Source organism: Jatropha curcas, chromosome 1, assembly GCF_041381405.1.
Source record: "Jatropha curcas cultivar XTBG-Jc1 chromosome 1, XTBG_Jcur_1.0, whole genome shotgun sequence".
Lineage (NCBI taxonomy): Eukaryota > Viridiplantae > Streptophyta > Magnoliopsida > Malpighiales > Euphorbiaceae > Jatropha > Jatropha curcas.
In genome coordinates, this window is record NC_143151.1 from 14,506,103 (window position 1) to 14,526,143 (window position 20,041).

Consider the following 20,041-nt stretch of genomic DNA (forward strand, 5'->3'; position numbering starts at 1 on the left):
CAAAACCAAGAGAAAATCACTTAATTCATATTCGGATCATACCTAACCTTTAAGTGAAGTGAACCCATTTTATAGCCAATTGTTAGAAGACAGAGAAAATCTAAATTCTCTCATCTCCTTGCTCTTCGACGCCGATAGCCCTCTCTCCTTTCTCTTTTTTATTTTTCCAGTCAACTCAATCATTTTCAATGATCGAGCACTCTAAACCCAAGTACTCAATGAGAGGAATATGAATATAACTTTAGATTGAGCTCTTGTTGCATTGTTGAACAAAAATCGAAGTTTGAAGATTCGAGTGTTGTAGTAGATTTGTTTTCCGGGGATTCACACCATTTCCAGCAAGTCTAGCTTACAAGGTAATTCTCACTCAACTCCTCTCCTTTCCCTCTTTCATTTGACTGCTTTATACATTATATATTGTAATGCCCCAAAATTTGGATCATAAAATGGCATTATTATTACCGTGTCGTGAATAATATTGTTTGATAGGAACATGATATGACTCAAGAAGGATATTAATAATAATTAATATTTATGGAGTTAATTATACTTTATATGACTAGTCTTGATTAATTAATTAAATTTAATATATGAATTTCTCATGGTTAATTATTTTATTGATAAATAATGTCCTTGGAGTATTTCAATAATTTCACATGTGTAGAGATTTAATTTATTAAGATATGATTTATGCTCATATAGATGAGTTGTGATGTCATAAATTATTTTAGTAATTTTAATTATATGGAGATTTAATTAATGGCATGACATGTGTAAATATAGAGTTTTTATAATGTATAGTTAGATATAGTGTGATGTCTAATTCTAGCCTTAGGATGAGAGGAACCTTAAACAAATCCTAACCCTCCATTTGTAAGACTAGTTGACAAGTCAACTTTATCTCTACACAATGACAAATTACCACTTTGCCATTTAATGAATCAATATGGGCATTTGGATGAGATTTTAAGACTCTAATAACCACAATTCATTTGAAAAATTACCAACCACCCTAAAATCATCTAAAGCCTAATCTAACAAGTTTACAACATCTAGTTCTTCCTCATGTAAATACTAGCCTTCCGGCTTTCTCTCTCAGTCTCTCTCTTTCATTTTCTTTACAACATACGCTACAACTTCATTTTTAAGTGAGCTCAAGCAAAAATCTATGAACACCTAAGTTAAGGACATGTAATTCTTCATCTAAACTCGGATTGTCATCATTTTGGTAAGCTTTCTCTCACTAAAACCTATTCTACCTCTTTTTCTCTCATATAAAATCTTAGTGATTTTTCAAATTTAGGCTAGAAATAGGGTTTCATGCATTTATTCATGTTATTCATACATTTATATTTCATTTTCATTAAGTCTGTATTTATTTTAGATTTTTTTAGAAGGTTTTGCTCCAAGGCTAAAGGTAAAGAGCTATGAGGCCCTAATCCAAGTGACTTTTTCGATCTGCTAAAAATGGAATCGAAACATTCACATTGAGTTGGGTTCATGGTGTAAAAGCCTATTTAATCTGATTGATTTCATTGAAAAGGAGTTACCACTTATATTTTTCATTTTAAGGAAAAAATCTAAGGGAACCCTAATTCGACTCCGAACATTGGTCCAAATGGACAAAATGTATTAATCGTTGAAAATGAGGGGGATTCGGGACTAGATTTTTAGTTTTAAAATAATCGATTAATTGGTCTAAATATTAATGCAACATGCCTTTTGTTGGCCATATAAATATAAAAGAAGAATCAGTTCTTTAGTGTTGTAGTAGAAGAAAAGTTCTGGATATGAAATCTGAATGGATCGTGGAGCTTATTTCAAAACCTCAGGTTGTGAACGATATTATTATATACTTAGGGGTGCTGTTATTATTATTAAAGGTGCTACTAATAAGACCGCAAATTCGAATACTGCAGTGAATTTGATTTTCTTTCTAGTCCTATATCTTCCAAAATAAGATTTGATCTGAAGTCGTGGTAATCAACTCGATAAATGTTCCATGAATGTCCAGTAAGCCTCTATGTTATTATTGAGAAGGATGTGATAGATCTAAGAAGAGAATGAGTCTTGTCCATTACAACTGATTTGGGAATACTTCCAAGAAGAATTTAGTAGATCTACCTCTATTACTATTGGATCATTGATTTTGGGGTTTGTGATTTTTTTAATTAAATATTTAGTTCCTGCAAATGAAAATGCAAGAAATACAATTACAAAATTTTCTTTCAATGGAAGAAAAAGTAAATGGATAAAGAGATAATTTTGTTTGAGATTGGCCATGTCTTCAAATTGAGCATATTTGTATTTGAGAGGGATAATGAGCAAGAGAGAGAAATCAAAAAGGGAGAGAGAGAAAAAACTGACTAAAAATGATGAGACATAAAAATTTAATAAAATTATTTAAGAATACCATATGTCGTCCACATGGAATTCCGATTATCGAAATTTCAATTTAACGGGCAAATGTACTTTTTTTTGTTACATCAATATTTGTTTAGGAATTTTTATAAGACGAATTAAATTCTAGGGATGACAATATGGTATCTCCTACAATATAGGAACAACGAGTGAAAAATAAGCCATTCCTTTTGAGTTAATAATTATTGATTAAGTTAAAAGATGCATGGTAAGTAAATTGATTATGAGTTTATTGATTGTATGACTTTTGGATTTAATTTTTCATGTAAGTGATGTTACATGACAAATATATGAAATTTGAATATAAATGTGATAGAATAATCTCTCTTATGGAATTTAAGTTGGTGTGATGCATAAGTAATGGTATTTCTATCCTACACCAACACACAACCTAATGCATTATAAGAAGCATCATTATACCCTATAAATTCTTTACCTAAAATAGGTAAAATTGAGACTAGAGCCTCAATCAAACACTTCTTCGGTCCATCCAAACTCTCTCCCTCTCTTGATATTCATTTGACCATTCAAATCTAACATTCTTTAGTGACTTAAAGTTAGAGATGACCTCTACATTACTGGCATCCACTGAAATGTCTTTGAAAATTACATTATGATCAAGAAAATTAATTTGTGTTAACTAAGATTCATATTTAGAAAACTTAGCATGCAACTACTTTTCTAAAAGAGTCTAAGAACAATTCTTATGGGCCTATCATCCTCTTCGATATTTCTCGAATATACCAAATGTCATAAATGAAAATAACAATAAACTGGTCTAAATGAGGTCTAAAGATTGTAATTATCAAATCCATAAATTCAGCTAGAGCATTAGTTAACCCAAATCGCATAACCAAGAATTCATAATGATCGTAATGGATCCTAAATGTTATCTTTGGAACATTTTGCTCCTTAATTCTCACTTGACATACTGGTTCCCTTTAACTGATCAAATACATCATCAATCATTAACAAATGATATTAATTCTTGATTGTGACCTTATTCAATTGCGATAAGTTATATATAATCAAAGACTATCATCTGTCCTTTTTACAGAGAGCATTGTGGATCCCTAGTGTAACACACCGAGGCAAATAAATCCCATATTAAATATTTCTTATAACTATACTTTTTATTTCTTTCTATTCACTTAGAGTTATTCTATGAGGGATAATAGAAATAAATTCAATTTTTTTTGCCATTATCTCATTTGTCAATGATACTTGCTTCTCTAGAGGCAAGCTTGATAGCTCATTTGAAAAAAAAAAAAAATCAAATGGAAAACTTTATACAATAGAATTATCCTTGATATTAGGATTTTCTACTCAAATGTCAACTATATGGGTTAGGAATCTCTCATATTCATAACAAATCAACTTTTGAGCCTAAGCCACTATGATGATAGGAGAAAGAAATAACAATCTCTTGTCCGGTATCACCACTACATATTCTTGTAACTTAAAAGCAATCTTCTTTAGATCACAATCGACCATTGCCTTTTACCTCTCTAACCAATTTATATCCAATATGTCATCGGTGTCTCTGAAAGGCATCTTAATCAAGTCTAATAAGAATACATGACCATAGGTCCTCAAAGAGTAATCATTATATAATATATTCATGATAACTTCTTGTAACATCCCTTCCTGGTTCACCCGTAAACCCGAATGAACCGAACCGAGACACTACAAGCTGGTTGAACCTATGTTCTGTCATGCTGATATCATCCTGTAGGCTAAATATGATGTCATGCTATTGCTTTCGACATTAGTTAGATACAGCTATGTACTTACTATTTGCAAGACATGATACTAGTTACCAAAATGAAATGGGCCCAACTATGTGCCCTGTACATGCCATGATAATTATAGACAGAACCAAAATATCAAAATGAGTAGCTACCCTGAAGACTGGGTCTTCAAACGATGAACTGCAACAGTTGTAAAGATGATTCTCTACGGTCCAGACCTAGAACCTGCCAGTTAAAACAAGTAACTCGCTGAGCAAATAAAGCTCAGTGGATATCTCAACTTAATAAGAAATAAATAAATAAACATGTAATCACACATATCAATATACTTTCATGATCTTACCTACTGTTCATTATGCTGTATGAATTATGCAATTTTTATTAAACATCGTATAATTTATAAATAACACAATTTCATAACTGTATGCCTCCATAAGTTTACAGCGAAACCTAAGTGATAAGAAGAACTGGATGAATACTGTATGGCTGGGCTGCTATGACCCGTATATAAATCATATCCACTCAACGGCCTGTAGCCGGAGTACCAAACTGTATGGGGCGCAGATCTGCTATCCTATGTCGTGACATAGTCTTATTTAAGTGGTTTCCACCTAACCTCAGTGGAGCATATTATTTGTATTTCAATAATACAATAAACATATTAAATTATTCATAAAAGTCATAAACCAGACTGTTTACCTGTATGCTATCTCATTCTGTATGTTTCTAACCTGTTTCATGCTTTTTTTCCGTAGACAAATACAAGTAACATCTAATGAGTAATAATGCAAACAATTGATAACTTGCATGTAAGGTAGAAACAATTGATAAATTGATAACTTGCATCCTGTACATGTGTCAAAAATTCTAGCATAACTCTTTCTGCTTAAGTCCAATTCAGGTATTTCTAAATTCTATGGTTAGCTAACACATTAGGGTAAAAATATGTCTTCTATCACTTCTCTGAAATATGTAGGTAAAGGAGTCAAATATTGAGCTAAAATAGCAACTTCCAGTCTGCCCAGCTGTTGATTTTCAGCTTGCACAGTTTGTACCATTTTGGTCATATCTCTCAATTTATAAGGCCAATTTAGGTGATTTCAAATTCTATGGTTATATAACACATTAGGGTACAAATATGTCTTCTACCACCTCTCTGAAATATGTTGGTAAAGTAGTCAAATCGTGAATTAAAGTAGCAACTTCCAGTCTGCCCAGCTGTTGGTTTTCAGCTTGCACAGTTTGTACCATTTTGGTCATATCTCTCAATTTATAAGGCCAATTTAGGTGATTCCAAATTATATGGTTAGCTAACACATTAGGGTACAAATATTTCTTCTACTAACTCTCTGAAATATGTTGGTGAAGTAGTCAAATATTGAGCTAAAGCAACACCTTCCAGTCCGCCCAGATTTTGATTTTCAGCCTGCACAATTTGTACTATTTTGGGCATATCATTCAATTTATAAGTCCAATTGAGGTGATTCCAAAGCTCATAGACAGCTAAAACATAAAGGAACAAATAACTCTTCTATACCACTTCATAATTCCATCGGTACATAGGTTCAAATTTAGGTTGAAGTTACTAGTCAGTTTTCCAACAACCTGTTTCAGCATGAATTCAATATCCAATTCATTTATTCAATGCATCCCATGCTTAATCAACATTCTCAAACCTATTACTCAACATTCAGCAACATATTTTATCACTATCATCACACTACACATATTCTCATGCAAGAAAATTTGTTAAACTAAAAGAGATATCAAACCTTCCACCAAAAGAGCTTTAACTCTTTTTCTTAGCTTCCTTTTGCTTCTACCTTTGAGTTCACCTCTCCTATACATAATAACATCTTATTAATCATCCAAAATATCACTCAAATATGAAATTCAAGAAATTCAACTTACTTGGATAGAGTTGTAGGTTGAATTTAATGCTTGAAAGGTTGAATATTAAGGTAGAAATTGGAGGAAGATTTATGAGAAGATGGAGAAGGTAAAGTGAAGGAAGAAGATGAAGGAGAAGATGGAAAGGGAAAGTGAATGGAATTTTCGGGTAACTTCTAAATTTATCTCTAATTGTATGTTATAAATTACCAAATAGTACCTAACTTTTTAATATTTTATAATTTAATACCTAAACTTTATACTTTATTTCAATTTGGTCCTAATACTTATACTTTTATCTTTATGTTTCATTCAATTAAGTCCAATGCAGTTAAGTATTTATTTTAAATCCCATTCTACCCCACTCTGAATGGCTCGAACTTGATTCTAGTTCGGCTCGACTCGACTCGACTCGACTTTATGCAACGATTCGATTCAGTAGGATGTCACACTTCCAAACCCAAAGGATTCAATACAAACCTATCATGATCCAATCTCACACGAATAACAAAAGCACGACAGGTAATCTCATCATTGATATATGAATAAGAAGGGTCCAAGTTCAATACATATATATTCCGATTAGAGGGATAAAATATACTAGCAATCATACCCTACTGAGTCTACACTAAGTCTATAACTCATAGCATATATTCTCGCTCAAGCACCTATCTATTCTGATTGGTTCATCGACTTCTAACTACCTGCAATACCTCTATCTTGGCCTATAATTTAAGAAGGTTCATAATTAATCATAGACTTCTGCAATGATCTCTTTGGCAATACAAGAGATAGTTGCTTTGGAAGTGAGACAATCCCTCACAATGTATCCTATCTCACCATAGATAAGATATACATATATAGTTAATTTACATAAGAAGTACCTCTTACCTGAACTAATAGTGCGAGAGACTGATTTAGGAAATCGCCGATGGTTTTTTCCCCTATGAAATCTACCATAATAGGTACAACTATGACTAATTGATGGAACTTATGAAAGTAATAATAAAGGTCTGAACTGTCTCTGAATCTGAGTCTAACACTGTCAGAAGTCAATAGTCCCAGCATAATAATTGAGTCTAGTAAACTCTTTCTTATATTCTATTATTGTCTTATGATCCCGTTTGAGCTAAAGAAACCCTTCATCTTAGCATCCAAATAAGCAGAGGGAATATATTTCATTTTAAACTTTCTGAGAAAACCTACCTAACTCAGAAAAAGTGGCTCAATTGTACGCTAGAGAATAGTCTTCCATCACTCCTATGTATCATCCTGAAGTAAGGATATTACATAATTATACCTCTAAGCATATTCACACTGGAGTTTCTTGAAAACTTTCCCTATCTTCTCTAACCACAGCTCTGCCTCTATAGGGCCAGTCGTTTAAATGAACTCTATAGCACCGTACTTAATCAATTCACCAAATTGTTTACTTATGGTTGTTATTAAAGATTACCTGCATTTTATCTCAATAAGGCAAACATCTTGTGACATCCCGACCCGGCAAAGCGATCCTAAGAGGGCGGGTAGAGTGAAGCTCCTGGCTAGCTTCTAGGATGGCAGGTTAGCTAGGGTAGTGGAATGCAGGACACATGAATGAATCGAATCAGATATCGAAAAGGGGAAAACTAATCATTAGAGGCGCCTTTTGGTGGAATGGTTGAAGAGTTGGAAGACATCCAGGGTTAACCGTGCTTGCTTGACGGAAATCCTAGGATAGGTGACCTCCTGGGAAGTTTCCCATTTCACCCGCGGGAGAAAACCATGCTGTTCTTGCCAATCTTCTATGGGTAAGTTGGATTGATCAAAAGCGGACAATTCTTCTGGTGATTAAAGTCAGGCGTGACAGTTGGTACCAGAGCCAGACCCACTCCAGTAGATGTATTGTTCGAGGACGAACCACGTGAAAGCTGGTAGGCCTGTGACATCTCGACCCGGCAAAGCGATCCTAAGAGGGCGGGTAGAGCGAAGCTCCTGGCTAACTTCTAGGATGGCAGGCTAGCTAGGGTGGTGGAATGCGGGACACAGGAATGAATCGAATCATATATCGAAAAGGGGGAAACTAATTGTAACACCCACCAGCCAATCCCGGAGAACCAGATGGCGAATGCCACAATTGGTGTCGGAGCACCGTCTTATGTCACTTATTACAGCTAACTCACAAATTAGAAGTGGTTAGAGTTTTATAAGGAGGCAAGTAATTAACATTTTTGTTTTCAAAAAAAAAAAAATATTTAAGGAAATTCCTATGAAAATTTCGCAAGAATTTCCCCTAAAAATTAACTTGCCACACAAAGAAAGTATACACACTTCCAATTTCTCCAAACCCCAAAACTACAATTCAACACAACATGCCACAGCACTTCTAAATATCCATCAAGATACTTAGGTTCCATCACAATATTCTAAACACATTCTTTTCAAGGAAGATATAATCATCATACACAAAAAATATAATAAGATGTTGTTTCCTTAAATAATAATAACTCTTAATAAATTATAAACTTATTATATACAACCTCCACAATACAATATTTTATATACATGCCAAAAATCACCATTTACAAAATATCCTACACAAAATGTTATATCTACTCTGATGCTACTCCTCTGGTCTTGAAAAACATCCTCCGCTCCTAACCTCTGCGTGATAAAAATCAACGCGCTGAGTGGAAAACTCACTGGTGCTAAATAACCAACAATTAAAATAACAAGAATAGCCAAGGCAAGTCTCGCAAGTGCTTTAAATTACTCAATTATAGAAATACCGAAATCACATTAATTTAATTAAAACACTTTGAAAGCAATAAAAAGATTATAAATACAACTATGTCTTCATTCTTTTATAACAAAAATAAAGTTTCATTCTTTAGTTAAGGCTCGTACTAATACAGAATGGACATAAGCAGATTTGATCGCAGTCTATGTTAGCGCCACCCCCATCACACAATCGTGGCCTATGAAAGCGCCACCCCCATCACACAATCGTGGCCTATGAAAGCACCACCCCTATCACACAAATAAGCACATCCGCCTATTTATAAGGGCTGATAACCCTAGCATATTATCATAGCTTCACATAACAAAATCAATCTCATCATACCACATTTCAATCATGCATAGTAGAGCCCAAATCAAAATCATTCTTTCACAAAGGACTTTGTTATTTACTCAAAATTCTTAATCAACACACTTCATTACTTAATACCCATCATTTCAAAATTTCTCAACTTACAACTTACAAAAATTACCACATTCTTTTTAAGATAGTATATATTTAATATAGAATAAAAGTACATAAATCAAGGAATTTTTGGCATTTCATAAACTTGACCTTTGCTGGGTTTTTAAAACATAACTTGAGTTATGGGTCTCCAAATTGAATGAAATCAGATTCATTAGAAAGCTAAGAAAACATTCTACAAATTTTATGAAGTGACCACAGCCCAGATCAATCGGTAAGATAGCAAACAAAAGCTAGGAACACAGACCAACAGATCAGACCTGATTCAGCAGAACCAAGTCCAATGTTTATTGAATTCCTACTTAACCAAACACTCAAATTAAACCAATCTAGAACCATAGAAGTCTCAAGACACAGGGCAAGAACTTTTATGAAGAACTCAGAACCTAATCTTATCATTATAGTGGTCAAAATGGGCACTCAATTGAGTGATGCATGTGGCCCCACACAACAGAGTCAGTTTGAGTGTTTCAGCCATAAGTTGAGCTATGTATCTCTAAATTGGACACAAAAGGATGGGCTGGAAAGATAAGAGGTAGAGCTACCACTTTTATGAGAACATAAGACATTATTTTGCCATTTTAGTGGTCAAAATGGACAATCATTTCGGATATACAGATAAGACACCATAACAGAACCAATTTTGGTATTTAAATCATAAGTTGAGCTAAAAATATTGGAATTAGACATAAGAATATGTTTTGGAAAGCTGAGAAATAGAGCTACAACTTTTATGAAGAAGTCAAAAACAGATGGGGAGTATAAAGGGGTCGAAAATGATGTCCAATCCCACTTGAGAACATATCTAACATTAAAATTCATCAATTTAACCAAAACATACAAAGTTCCCAAAATACATTCAAAAACCTAACCATGTAAAAACAACTTAAACAAGTATTGCACTAACCTTATTAACAAGCTTGAATAAGCTTGGAAAGCCTTACTCCTTGGCTTTCTCTTTACCTTTTGAGGATGGTTCTCCAACCTCTTCAAAGTATGAGAAATCAACATTAAAAGCAAAAATTGACACAAGAAATAGTTGGAGCATGATTTAATGCATCAATAACACGTCTAAACCATGAATTCTACTTATTAATTCACAAAACTCAAAAACCACAACTTACTTGCTTCAATGGTAACTTCAATTCTTTTTGCTTTTAATCACCAATCTCAACTTCTACTACTTAAGTCTTAAGAATTAAGTACTATTCCATGGTTTAATTAGGTAGCTTGGTGGTAATTTGGAGGTAAGAAAATGAAGAAAATGAAGGAAGAGGAAGAAGATGAAAATGGCGTTGGAGAAGGAGAAGAGAAGAAAGAAAAAGTGACTAAAAGTCAAATTTAAGTTGACAAAAGTCAAATTTTACTTCTTCATTTAATGCCAAATGTGTGGCTAAGATCAAGTCCTAAGTAATCTCATCCAATGTGTAACAGCCCAGCCCTAGTGTGATATTGTCCGCTTTGGGTGCCAAACCTGGCCTGAACCCTCACGGTTTTATTTTTGGGCTAGGGAAACCTCTGCTCTGCCAGCCCAAAATGCGTCACACTAGTTCAAGGTTGCCACCCTTTATGTATAGGACTTCCACCTTATGCGTAGCCGATGTGGGATTCGCCTAAGGTGTTGTGCCCCAAACCTGGGATGTCACATACACCCCCCCTTAGGGACTCAGCGTCCTCGCTGAGGTTTGCCCCACCACCGGCCAGAGGGACAAGGCTTTGGCTCTGATACCAAATTGTAACAGCCCAGCCCTAGTGTGATATTGTACGCTTTGGGTGCTAAACGTGGCCTGAACCCTCACGGTTTTGTTTTTGGGCTAGGGAAACCTCCGCTCTGCCAGCCCAAAATGCGTCACACTAGTTCAAGGTTGCCACCCTTTATGTATAGGACTTCCACCTTGTGCGTAGCCGATGTGGGATTCGCCTAAGGTGTTGTGCCCCTAACCTGGGATGTCACACAATGGCTCTAAATATTCCTCAAATAATTCTCTTCTACTTATTATTTAACTCTACCAGTTAATTAAATTAACTCCACTACAAGAATTCATAATTTATTTCTTAATATACCACACTAGAAATAATATTCCTTTAATACATAAACTCTCCAATAATATTCATGAAATATTTTCTACCCGCCTAAATCATGCAAACATGCTCCAAAAATAGTAAATAAAATATTAAATATGCATAGTAATTTTTCTGGACTAAAATAATACCAAGTCCCGAACTGATGGTACTATTCACAGACTCGTAAATCACTATTACAGACACTAAAAGAAAATCAGACTGTTACACTAATCATTAGAGGCGCCTTTTGGTGGAATGACTGGAGAGTTGGAAGAACTCTAGGGTTAAGCATGCTCGCTTAACGAAAATCCTAGGATGGGTGACCTCCTGGGAAGTTTCCCATTTCACTTACGGGACAAAACCGTGCGAGTCTTGCCAATCTTGTATGGGTGATTTGGCTTGATCCAAAGCGGACAATTCCTCTAGTGATTAGAGTCGGGCATGACACATTTGTTGAACTATCAGTTTAGCAGCCCAAATAAAGAGAATCGATGATGTAAATTATGCCAATCTTGTATGCGTGATTTGGCTTGATCCAAAGCGGACAATTCCTCTAGTGATTAGAGTCGGGCATGACACATCTGTTGAACTATCAGTTTAGCAGCCCAAATAAAGAGAATCGATGATGTAAATTATAATTCTATGGAGATAACCTACATCAGACTACTACTAAGGGAGATAAAATTACTTCCCGTAATTATCACCCTCCATATTATGATTCTATAGGGATATTTTTCTCAAACTCTTATCTATAGGGCACTTCCTTCAAATAATTATTAGAAAATTGTATGATGTAGATATCTAATGATTAACCGTCACTTAATATTCGAGCAAACTTATAAATACACTTTTAACTATCCAAAATTTAATCCGGTATACAACTAAACCATGCTCTGATACTAAAATAAACATGTCACACATTTTCCCATTGTAAAGTATGCCATGTCGCCCGTAATATGTTTATCAAGCACTTAGTCTACATAAGAACTCAATAAACATACTACAAGGGACTTAACTTCCCATTTACAAGATGCATAAGTTGTAATAAGTTCAAAACTATTTAAAACATTTTTGATATCATAAACCCATACTTGATAAAATGTCGAACTTAATAAATTGCCTTTATACAAAAGATATAAACATTCCACTAATCAAAACATTTTAACTAAAAGTCCTTTATACATTATACACTTACATATTAAAATACATTGATGAAACCATTACCCATAAGCGCATTAAAAGGAAGATCACATACGGGATTGTTCCTTAAAAATTAAAATTAAGACAAGTTAGTTTTAAAAAGTAAAACTTTTCTAGTGCTTTATAATGTGTATTATTACTGTAAACTTATATAGCTTTCATTTGCATTGGTATGCTCAATATATATATTAGTTACCAGTCTTTATTATACATAATACAAAATTCAACAAGATTATTCATAAGGTAATGGCTACCTCAGTAGCTCACCTTTCAAAGCTGTAGAAAGAGCTCAGTACTCTGCATGACTCTCTCTCTCTCTCTCCCCTACTTCTTCTTCTTTCCTTTTTCTTGCGATAGTATAGAAAACAACTATAGCGAAATATAAGACTTAATAGTGTACTATATAAATTACATAATATAATTATATTTCACCATTAGGTATTTAAGATGTTTAAGTGTGAAAAATAATCTCAAAATTACCTTTTTCAAGTTGATGCTTATCATTTGCTTACTGAAAATAAATCAATTAGATAGAGAGATAAATAAGCTTATTAGTTAAATCATATTCATTTGCTCACTAAAAACAAATCAATTCACGCTTTCGTCCCAAGTTAAGCGAAATGGGTTTTTGGTATCCGAAGTAAGAAATTAAAAGGAGATATTATAACATATCAATAAATCATTCACAGCTTATGTATACTCAATTCAAAGGGCCAGTGCCTTATGAACTCATCAAGACAAAGCTATCTCAACCTCAATCTATGATATGAAAATTAACAGAAGAGGGATAATCTCAACCTTATCTAAGAGGGAACAATATCATTTGCAATATCTTTCATTGCCATATCCATATGAATCACTATATCAATTTCAACAAATGAAGTGACATCAGTAGGACAATAACTATGTCATAATATTAACTTCAACAAATGAAATGATATCAGTAGGACAATAACTATGTCATAATATTAACTTCAATAAATGAAGTGATATCGGGTAATAAGCATGTCATACATTTAGCTATGGGACTTTTCAAGTATCTCCATTATAAATCAATTATAAACCATAATGAGCAACATATCATTTAGCTCAAGCACTTCTATTTTCATTCTTTCAAGATCACCCCTCATACTACAAGAGTCAATGGTCAACATCCTCCATTTTCCATTCAAACGAGTATTTCCAACCATTGTAAAAAATTTAGTATTAAATCTTTATTATTTTACATAAAACACATTTAACTTTAACTTTAATATTTTCTTTCTTTAAAATCAATTCATAATCACAATAATCATACTCGAATTCAATTCCATTTGATGAAACATTTGATAAACAAATCAGCTTTTCTCTTATTAGAACTCATAACATAAAAGCTTGGCTTTATTGCTTGTACCTTTGTAACATTTCATAAAACGTTTCTTTAAAACCATTTTGCTTATCATTTAAACAACATAAGTTCTAGATATAATGGACTAACCTGAGCTACAAGGCTCCCCATACTCCACTCCGTTACTTATTAACTTCTATTTTCAATCCTCTCCTCTTAGAAGCTGTAGCATAAAATTAGTATTCATATTAACTCCATACTACACATTAGACATACACATATTGTCATAAGGATGCAAATTTAAGTATTAGAATGTAGTATTCATGCTTTTTCTTTAATTTCTTTATGCTTGACCAAGTACCATTTGTACTTATTTTAGGCATGAATCACTTTATTTCTAATACTTAATCTCATCCTAGGCTTCGTTTTTTTTCTGTAGAATAACTTGTAGGAAAATATTTTCCATAATTTTTCATTGTTTGGAACATTAAAAGAAAATAAGTCAAGAAAAATAAGTTGTTGGCTAATGAAAAATAAGTTAGCAATTAAGAAAAATGACTTAACCTTGTTTACGTGGGAAAACATTTGCGCAACTAATTTTATAATCCAAAACTAGTGTTTTTGGTCCACCAAGGAACACTACACCTATTGGAGAGGTGCAATTGTGGGCCTGTGGTCTCTTTGAAAGTGTAAAAAATGTGCCAAGTGGCTTTTTGTTTTTGGAAGAATGTTTAAAATAATTTTTTGATAGGTTCATACTGATGCGGATCCATCATCACTCGTCACTGGATCGCAAGGAGGCATGGTGAACGACGAAGGAGATCCATTGGTGCTTCCTATTGGACCGATTACAAGGAGCCGTGCCAAGCGATATGGGGCAGCCATATCATTATTTGTTCAAGCCCAAATAACACAAGAACTTCATGATGTCGCATTCAACAAGTGTTGTGAGGAGCTTGAAGGCATTCCTAGGCTTCTAATGTTGTTGGTGGCCCGTGAAGTTGAAGCACTCCAATAAATTAGCTTGACTGCTACAGTGGAGGGAAGCACGCCTGCTACAGTGCCCGCGCCAATTAGCTTGAAGGCTTGGAGTGACTTAGGCGTGTTTTATGTGTTTTATGCTTTGTTAAACCTAGATTCCTTATTTAGTATAAATAACTTGTCTTCCTTGTAAGGACGGAATTTTTGATAAAAATTGAAAAACTTCATTTGTTCAAGCTTTGCTTGTTCCATTTGCTTAGAGTGACAGTGAGAGATTGCTTCCTCTAATTGCATCGAGAATTTAAGGTAAACTTATCAATTCGTTTGTGGCGTTTATCTTGTTCTTTGCTTGATTATTGGTGTTACCGTTTCCTTATAAACGTGGGGTGCCATAGAGCATTTAATCTCGATTATTGGTGTTTCCGTTTCATTATAAACGAGGGGTGCCATAGAGGCGAACTTACATCTCATCCTTTGATTCGATCCGTATCATTTGGTATCAGAGCCAAATCAAAGTTTTGGGGTAAGTTCTGTTATCTTAGTTAGGAATTTGAGTTTTCTTGTTGCTGGATTCCATTGTTGTTTGTCTTATTTCTTGTTTTCATTGTAGATCTGGAATTTTCTCTTTAGATCTTGCTGGATCTAGGTGTTTCTCGTTAGATCTTCTTAGATCTGGAATTTTCTCTTTGGATCTTGTTGCATCTAGATATTTTTCTCGTTGGATCTACTTAGATCTAGAATTACCTTCTTCTGAATCTTCTTGTTGTTGCTTGTTCTTCATTCAAGAAAAAAAAAAAAAAAAGAGAACAAATCAATTGATTACGTTATTAAGAATTTATAAGTTATTAAATACCAAATCTGGAGATTTGTTTGTCTTCTTGAATCTTGTTGATAAAAAAAAAAAAAAAATTCATTGTTGGACAACTAATTATTACCTACCAAATTTGAATTGGGGGACACAAAAACATTGTTGGACAACATAATCATTACCTACCTAAATTGAATTCGAAGACACAAATTGGGTCACTTGCTACAGGAACTCCCCTACCTAAATTGGGTCACTTGCTACAGGAACTTGCTACAGTCACTTGCTACAGTAAAGTGCTACAGGTACTCAGTAGCATCCGTGCTACAGTACCTTAAAAAAATTTTATTTTTTTTTTTGGGTTTTTCTTTGTTTGCTTGCATTGTTTGGGTAGAAGTAAATTAGGTCCATATTTGGTTTGCTTGTAGTGAACTAAATTCATACATTATATCCAGAATTCGTCTTTTAAATTCTAGTTTGTTTATTCTTGTTTTGAGCTTTCTTTTGCCTCTATTACATTATTAGGGTGTATTTGTTTGTTCACTACACTCTAAATTAATATAATCAAGTAGTACATCATCTTGTCCTTGTACTACCATCCATTATCGTTTTGAGTCTTCTTTCTAGAGTTTGTGCTTACTTGTTGTTAAGGTTTGTTTTCCTTGTGTTCTAAACGTGCTTTGAGATTGATTGGTTGGCTTAAAATTCTGAAGTACAATTAGAGGATTTGCAAAGAGTGGTAAGGAGTGTAAACACGTGAGGTAGTGTTTTCTTCACTTTAACCAATTTCCTTTGTGATTTCTTTGAGTACTAATCATGAGTACAGGAAAGTCAGGAGATATTAGTAAAGATGGAGGACAAATTCAAGACCCCCAATTGAAGCTCTTTATGGAGTCGATTCAAGGGCAATTTCGATCCTATAACAACTTCCTCCAAGATATGAGAGAGGAATTGCAGGAAATTAAAGCTGCCCAAAGCTCCAATACTACAAGAGCTCGTCCAAGTAATACTCCACCGATGAGATTTCAAATTCCTGAAGATGATGAAGTCGATAATCCCGGAGTTAGTACAGTTGATGGTGACTTGGGTTCCATTAAAATGAAGGTTCCGGAGTTCCATGGAAACAACAACGCAGAAGAGTACCTTGAATGGGAAAGAAAGGTTGAGCAAATTTTTGAATGTCATAATTATTCTGAAACGAAGAAGTCTCACCTTGCAGCCGTTGAGTTCAAGGGATATGCTATGTTCTGGTGGGAACAGTTGTTGTTAAAGAGAAGGAAGAAGGGAATGCGACCCGTACCACAATGGGAGACCATGAAGGAGTTGATGCACCAGAAATTTGTCCCAACCCATTACTTCAGGGACTTACACAACAAGTTAGCTAGATTGCTGCAAGGGGGAAGAAGTGTAGAGGTCTACTACAAGGAGATGGAGATGTACATAGCTAGAGCCAAGATTGAGGAGGCTGAAGAAATTACTATGTCTAGATTCCTTGGAGGTTTGAATGATGAGATTGCCGATGCTTTGGAGATGTATCACTATGATACACTAGAAGAGATGGTAGATATGGCCATGAAGTTAGAAAGGCAGAAAAAGGGAAAGTTCACAAACAAGTATTCCAACAATACTTTGGGGACCAAATGGTCCAAGGGAGGTGAGAAGAAAGACTTCAGAGGTCCTAGTTTCCAAAGAACGGAATCAGTTTCAAAAGGTAAAGAGGTTGCCCAAACTACATTCAAGGGAAACAAAGGTACTTCTAACTCTATAACCCCTTCTAGAGAGATTAAATGCTTTAAGTGTTTAGGAAAAGGGCATATTGCATCTCAATGTCCTAATAAAAGGGTTATGATTGTTAGGGAAGATGATAATGTTAGTTCTGAATCTGAATGTAGTGATTGTGATGATTTGCCTCATTTGCATGATGTTGATAATGATAATTCAGATGAGGATGAGCATAACTTGTTGTTTGCTGAACGTGGAGAATCTCTAGTTGTTAGGCGAGTTTTGAATATGCATGTTAAGGAGGAGAGCCTTGAACAACGTGAGAACATATTTCACACTAGATGCTTGATACATGGAAAAGTGTGCTTGCTTATTATTGATGGGGGTAGTTGCACTAATGTTGCTAGTGTGAGTATGGTGAATAAGTTGAATTTGGCATGTCTTAAACATTATAGATTGCAATGGTTGAATGATGGTGGAGAGGTGAAGGTGACACGCCAGGTACTTGTGCCGTTTTCTATTGGATGGTACAAGGATGAAATTTTGTGTGATGTAGTACCGATGCAGGCAGGCCATCTATTATTGGGAAGGCCATGGCAATATGATCGAAAGGCACTACATGATGGGTTCTTTAACCAATACTCTTTGGTTCATAAGGGGAGGAAGGTGACTCTTGTTCCATTATCGCCTCAAGAAGTATACACCGATCAGAAGAAAATACTTGAGAGAGAAAGAGAGACTTCAGCTTTGAGGGAAAATGAGAGTGAGGCTTCCAGTTCGAGAGAACAAAAGAGTGTTAAGAGAGAGGTTGAAAAGAAAGAGGCCACAAAAGATACCAAACAGATTATTGGCCCAACGGTGAGTGAAACACCGAGAGGAGAGAGAAAGAAACACACTTTTTATGCGAGAGCTAGGGAGGTTAAGTGTGCCATAGCCTTGAGGCAGCCCGCGTTGCTTCTCAGGTTCAAGGAAATTTTATTTTCTAACACTGACACTAACCTTGATGGTTTACCTTCTGTGTTTGTTTCTATGTTACAGGAATTCACTGATGTTTTTCCAGAGGAGCTACCTAGTGGATTACCACCTTTGAGAGGGATAGAACATCAGATTGATTTCATTCCCGGCTCCACCATTCCAAATCGACCAGCCTATAGAAGCAATCCGACGGATACAAAGGAGTTGCAAAGGCAAGTTGATGAGCTTATGGAGAAAGGATTGGTGCGAGAAAGCATGAGTCCTTGTGCCGTTCCAGTACTTTTAGTACCAAAAAAGGATGGTACATGGCGTATGTGCATTGATTGTAGGGCGGTCAACAAGATCACTGTAAAGTACAGACACCCTATCCCTAGACTTGATGACATGTTAGATGAGTTGTGTGGGGCTACTTACTTTACAAAGATCGATTTAATGAGCGGTTATCATCAAATTCGGATGCAACCAGGTGATGAATGGAAAACTGCTTTCAAAACTAAGTATGGTTTGTATGAATGGTTAGTAATGCCTTTTGGATTATCTAACGCACCTAGCACATTTATGAGGCTTATGAACCATGTTTTACGAGCTTTCTTAGGAAAATTTGTAGTTGTGTACTTTGATGATATACTTGTTTATAGCAAGTCTCTTAATGATCATGTTGGGCATGTTAGGCTAGTATTACAAGCTTTGAGAAATGAACAATTGTATGCTAAGCTTAGGAAATGCACATTTTGTATAGATAGACTTGTGTTCCTTGGTTTTGTTGTGAGTGCGCAGGGTATAGAGGTAGATGAAGAGAAAGTGAAAGCTATCAAGGAATGGCCGACACCGAAATCAGCTTCGGATGTGCGAAGTTTCCATGGGTTGGCAAGTTTCTACCGACGGTTCGTACAAGATTTCTCTTCGATTGCCGCACCACTCACGGAGGTAATTAAAAAGGAAGTTGGGTTCAAGTGGGGCGAGGAACAGCAGAAAGCGTTTGACATGCTTAAAGGGAAGTTGACATCCGCTCCTATACTTTCTTTACCTAATTTTGAGAACACCTTTGAAATTGAGTGTGATGCTTCTGGTGTAGGAATTGGAGGAGTACTGATGCAAGAGAAGAAACCAATTGCCTATTTCAGTGAGAAGTTGAACGGAGCACAACTCAATTACTCAACCTATGATAAGGAGCTATATGCCTTGGTGAGGACTTTGAGCGTATGGCAACACTACTTACTACCTAAGGAGTTTGTCATTCATACTGATCACGAGGCCCTAAAACATTTGAAGGGTCAAGGTAAGCTCAACAAGCGACATGGAAAGTGGGTTGAGTTCATTGAACAATTCCCTTACGTTATTAAAATACAAGCATGGAAAGGATAACGTTGTTGCTGATGCATTGTCACGGAGATATACCTTACTTACTACTCTTAGCTCTAAATTGATAGGATTTGAGTATGTTAAGAATTTGTATGCATCTGACTCTGATTTTGGCAATGTATATTTGGCATGTGAACATGGGGCATTTGATAAATTTTATCGACACGAAGGATATTTGTTTAGGGGCAGTAAACTTTGCATGCCTAAATGCTCTATGCGTGATTTGCTTGTACTTGAGTCTCATTGTGGGGGATTGATGGGACATTTTGGGGTACATAAGACTTATGACATATTGAATG

At 35.0% G+C, this 20,041-nt stretch overlaps 1 protein-coding gene across 1 annotated transcript in view; it reads left to right on the forward strand.

The window, feature by feature from the left end:
* LOC110010009 (uncharacterized) overlaps positions 1 to 20,041 on the forward strand; it is a 63,925-nt gene continuing 43,884 nt past the window's right edge. The window contains exons 1-2 of the mRNA XM_089721762.1: positions 1 to 356; positions 14,649 to 18,455. Coding sequence (XP_089577888.1) covers positions 16,500 to 18,455 — 1,956 coding nt within the window. The 5' untranslated portion in view covers positions 1 to 356; positions 14,649 to 16,499. The remainder of the gene's footprint in view (positions 357 to 14,648; positions 18,456 to 20,041) is intronic.